Source organism: Antrostomus carolinensis, unplaced genomic scaffold (assembly GCF_000700745.2).
Source record: "Antrostomus carolinensis isolate BGI_N321 unplaced genomic scaffold, ASM70074v2 scaffold6768, whole genome shotgun sequence".
In the NCBI taxonomy this organism is placed as follows: domain Eukaryota; kingdom Metazoa; phylum Chordata; class Aves; order Caprimulgiformes; family Caprimulgidae; genus Antrostomus; species Antrostomus carolinensis.
In genome coordinates this window covers 27,364-30,752 of record NW_010334911.1, presented here as the reverse complement: position 1 = coordinate 30,752, position 3,389 = coordinate 27,364, and the positions used below count along the sequence as shown (strand labels likewise).

The 3,389-nt window shown below is 48.6% G+C and overlaps 1 protein-coding gene across 1 annotated transcript in view; it reads left to right on the top strand.

Annotated features, from left to right (window-relative positions):
• Positions 1-1,303: 1,303 nt before the first annotated feature.
• The window catches only part of ASB2 (ankyrin repeat and SOCS box containing 2), a 22,593-nt gene continuing 20,507 nt past the window's right edge, over positions 1,304-3,389 (top strand). The window contains 3 exon segments of the mRNA XM_010174336.2: positions 1,304-1,503; positions 1,505-1,540; positions 3,125-3,229. Of these exon segments, the coding sequence (XP_010172638.2) occupies positions 1,304-1,503; positions 1,505-1,540; positions 3,125-3,229 (341 nt within the window).

Here is a 3,389-nt window from a genome sequence, read left to right as displayed (position 1 = left end):
GCCCATGGCCGGGCAGAGCAGGGCTTTGGGGAGCTGGAGACCAGCCCTGCATTGGCATCGCTGGGGCAGGAACTGACAGCCCCGAGGCAGGCAGCTTCATCAGCAACCATGCTGGTGCGCTCAGCCAGCTCCTCACCTCTCTGTGACCGGGGGATGTGCCTCCATGGTACCTTTCTGCTGCCTCCTTGTCCTCCCCTGCCATGTCCACAGGCAGCTGGTAGCTGTTGCTCCTTATTTACACAGCTCTCACTCACTGGCATGCTTATAAAAATCAAACCTATTAAACCTTGTCTGTCATCCTCTTAAAAGAGGCAAGCTTTTCCATCTCTTCCCATGAAATAAGCTCTTGGCTGTTGAACACTGGTAGCCAGAGTGCTCTCTGGTACCCAGATGAGAACTTGCTAGAGCATCAAACCAGTCATGGCATTAGTAGTTCCCTATCACTGCTGGAAATAGCACAGTATTTTGGATTGTCTTTGCCTTTTTTGAATCCACACTGTGATGGTGGTTCACAGTCATTCTGTGATTGCTGAGTGTGCCCTAATGTTTCCCCTTTCTCTCATTTCCAGCTCTCAGCCACCAGTTTTTAGAAGAGAGTCTGACCATAAGTCTTTAGCTCATGACCTTGAACTTTGTTCTGTGAAAAGCAAAAAATCAGAAGTGAAACTGAGCAGTCTTATGTTGCTCTCCTAGCTGACTGAAACAGAGAAAGTTACTTCAAATAATATTTTGCATGTTGCTTGAGAGATCTCCAGATAAGGTGGAAAAAATTACTCCACAGTCTCTTTACACTTCATGGTAGAGAACCTCACCTTGCAGAAAACCAGCAAACAGACTGACAAACCTCTTCCCTTAATTTCCTGCAAATACAGCAAGAAATAAAACAAACAAAACCAACAAAACAACAAAAAGATATGTCCATTGGTGTTCTAAATAAATTCATTTCAAAGCTGTATCTCTTTAATCTTATAGGGATTTCCTTTATCTATTTTTCTCTTGAGCTGTAGTAACCAGAATCCATAGATAAAAACCTGCCTTGCTTGTAGCAGTCACCTTCCCTTTTTTAAACACCAGCTAAATCAGCTACTTCTATGTGACAGAAAGGAGTTAGTTCATTAAGTTTACATGCAGTTTTTAGCTGATAAAGTTCTCTCCCTGGTGATGGATTTCTGAAGGGTTTTCTGGTCAATCTAATCAAGAGGCAGAGCTGAACAAAAACACAGGATAGTTGAGTTTCTCTCTTTCATCTTCCAGATTTTGATGATTACAATTTCCCTTTACAGGAAAGAAAAAAACAGTGATAATGGCTACAACGGCAGCAAATACTCAAAGACAAACGATAGGCTGCGAGGAATATAGTCTGTACAGTAGCCTGAGTGAAGATGAACTTATAAAGATGGCCATCCAGCAGAGCCTGGGAGAGGACCCTGTGGGTCAACCAGCTGCCCAGAGCCACCACAAGTCACTGGTGGCAGGTCCCAGCGAGGCGGGTGGCCCCCTGCAGCCACAACCCACCCTACCGCATCTACCCCTGGCAAAGGTGAGTGAGCGCCTGCCCAAGCTGTGCCGTCCCAGCAACACCCTGCCCAGCAAGAGCAAAACAGCTTCCCCTGTCTAAAGACGTGCTTTCTCATTAGCTTTCCTGAGCAGCTGCTCTGCGAGTCTGTCATTAGTTTGAAAGCCAGAGTCTGCTATAAATCTGATGAGGTCAACAATTCACGCCCTCACAGTGAACTGACAATTTGCTTGATGTTGTCTGTTTTAAGCAACAAATAAAATAAGAACAGGGGCACTGCGACAAGCTTTCCGGAACAACAGCAGCCCTGCCGCGGCCAGTGGCTCCTTTCCCCCACAGGGCACACTGTACCCCAAGCTTAGGGTTTGCCAGAGAGGGAGCACAGCATTTTATTATGGGAAAACACAGGAGAGAGGCCAAAAATAGGTATACAAAACAGTGTGAGCTGGCTACCTTTTACATACTGCAGTCTTTAAAGAATGTAGTTATTTCAGACCAGAGTCTGACCTGAAGCACACCAAGCTCAGCCAAGAGTGGCTCCAGAAACCAAAGCATGGTGGCATCCCCCTTCCCTGTGGTGCTGGGCTGTGGGTTACAGAGACCTGCTGACAGTTTCAAACCCAGACATTGTTCTCCTTTCATTTTTCAAATGGCAGATTTCTCAAGGGGGGAGGGAAGAGGTCACAAAGTCACTCCAAAATCAAGGAAGGATATCTTTTTAAAATAACTTTTTTTAATAAGCTGGGAGTAACTGAAGCTTTTTTCATCCTTCTTTCTCATAACTCCACTGTCCTCTGACACCTCACTCATTACCACCTGTGATTGTTTGGTTTCCAAGGCTGGGAAACTGAGGACAATTTGATCAGCAGTAAGCATGTTTCATAGCTGCAGGATCAAGATGCTGTACAGCAGGTGGTCCTGCGCCCATCAAAGGTCGTGGCTTCTCGATGTCGTTACTGAACGTCCTGACAGCTCTGCTGCAGGGACCGGATGTGGGGGAGAATAAGGGCTTTCCTGGCCGTTTGGTCCTGTCCTCCTCGGGGGTCCTCTGACACCTGCTATTTTGGCAAAAGGCAGCATCTGAAGTTCTGTGCATTAGCCTGTCCTGCCTTTGCCTCAGCCTGGCAGCTTTTGACGTCCCACTGGAGGGAAAATCTTTGCAGCTTGTGGCTCCAGATCTGTAGCATTGCTGAACGCTTCTGTCACCTGGGAGAATCGAGCTGGAAATGGAGCCAGCACCCGGGGGCCCTAGGTCCTCCTCAGCCCCCGCCTCCGACCTGCTTGCGTGGCACTTCAGAGGTGATGAAAGTCACCTCGCCTCGTGCCTGCTTCCTGTGCGGTGGTGGTAGGGTTAACCTCACTGTTGTCTTATATGGTCATTTGAATCCCCTGATGCTTCCTCAGAGGGCCAAAAATAATCTCGAGCCGAGCAAGCAGCTGAATGCAGTGCAGAGCAAGCTGTGGCCATCTGCTTTTATTCAAAGCCCTGACCGGCAGGCTCTCTCGCTCCGTCTCTGTGGATGTGTGTCTCTGTTTCTGCCTCAATATGACCTGTTTCTCCTATTCGGAGTATTTCTCCTTATTTCATTCATGTCATCGCCACTCCAGATTGGCGGCCCAGCCAAGAGGCCGTGCTCAGCCGTCCAGCTCGGGGGCAGCCTGGGGGGTCAGGCGAAGGTACGACGGCAGCCTGTTCAGCACATCCCAGCCTGTGTAAGTGCCTCCTTCTCCCTCTCCTGCTTTCCCCTGCGGTCAAAACAAGCCTTGCTATCCACTCTCCACCTGAGCCAGCTGTTCTGGGTGGTGATGGTGCCTAGTGGGGGGAAATGGTGGTGTTCATCTGGAGGAGTTCATTAACTGCTTAGAGGGGTCT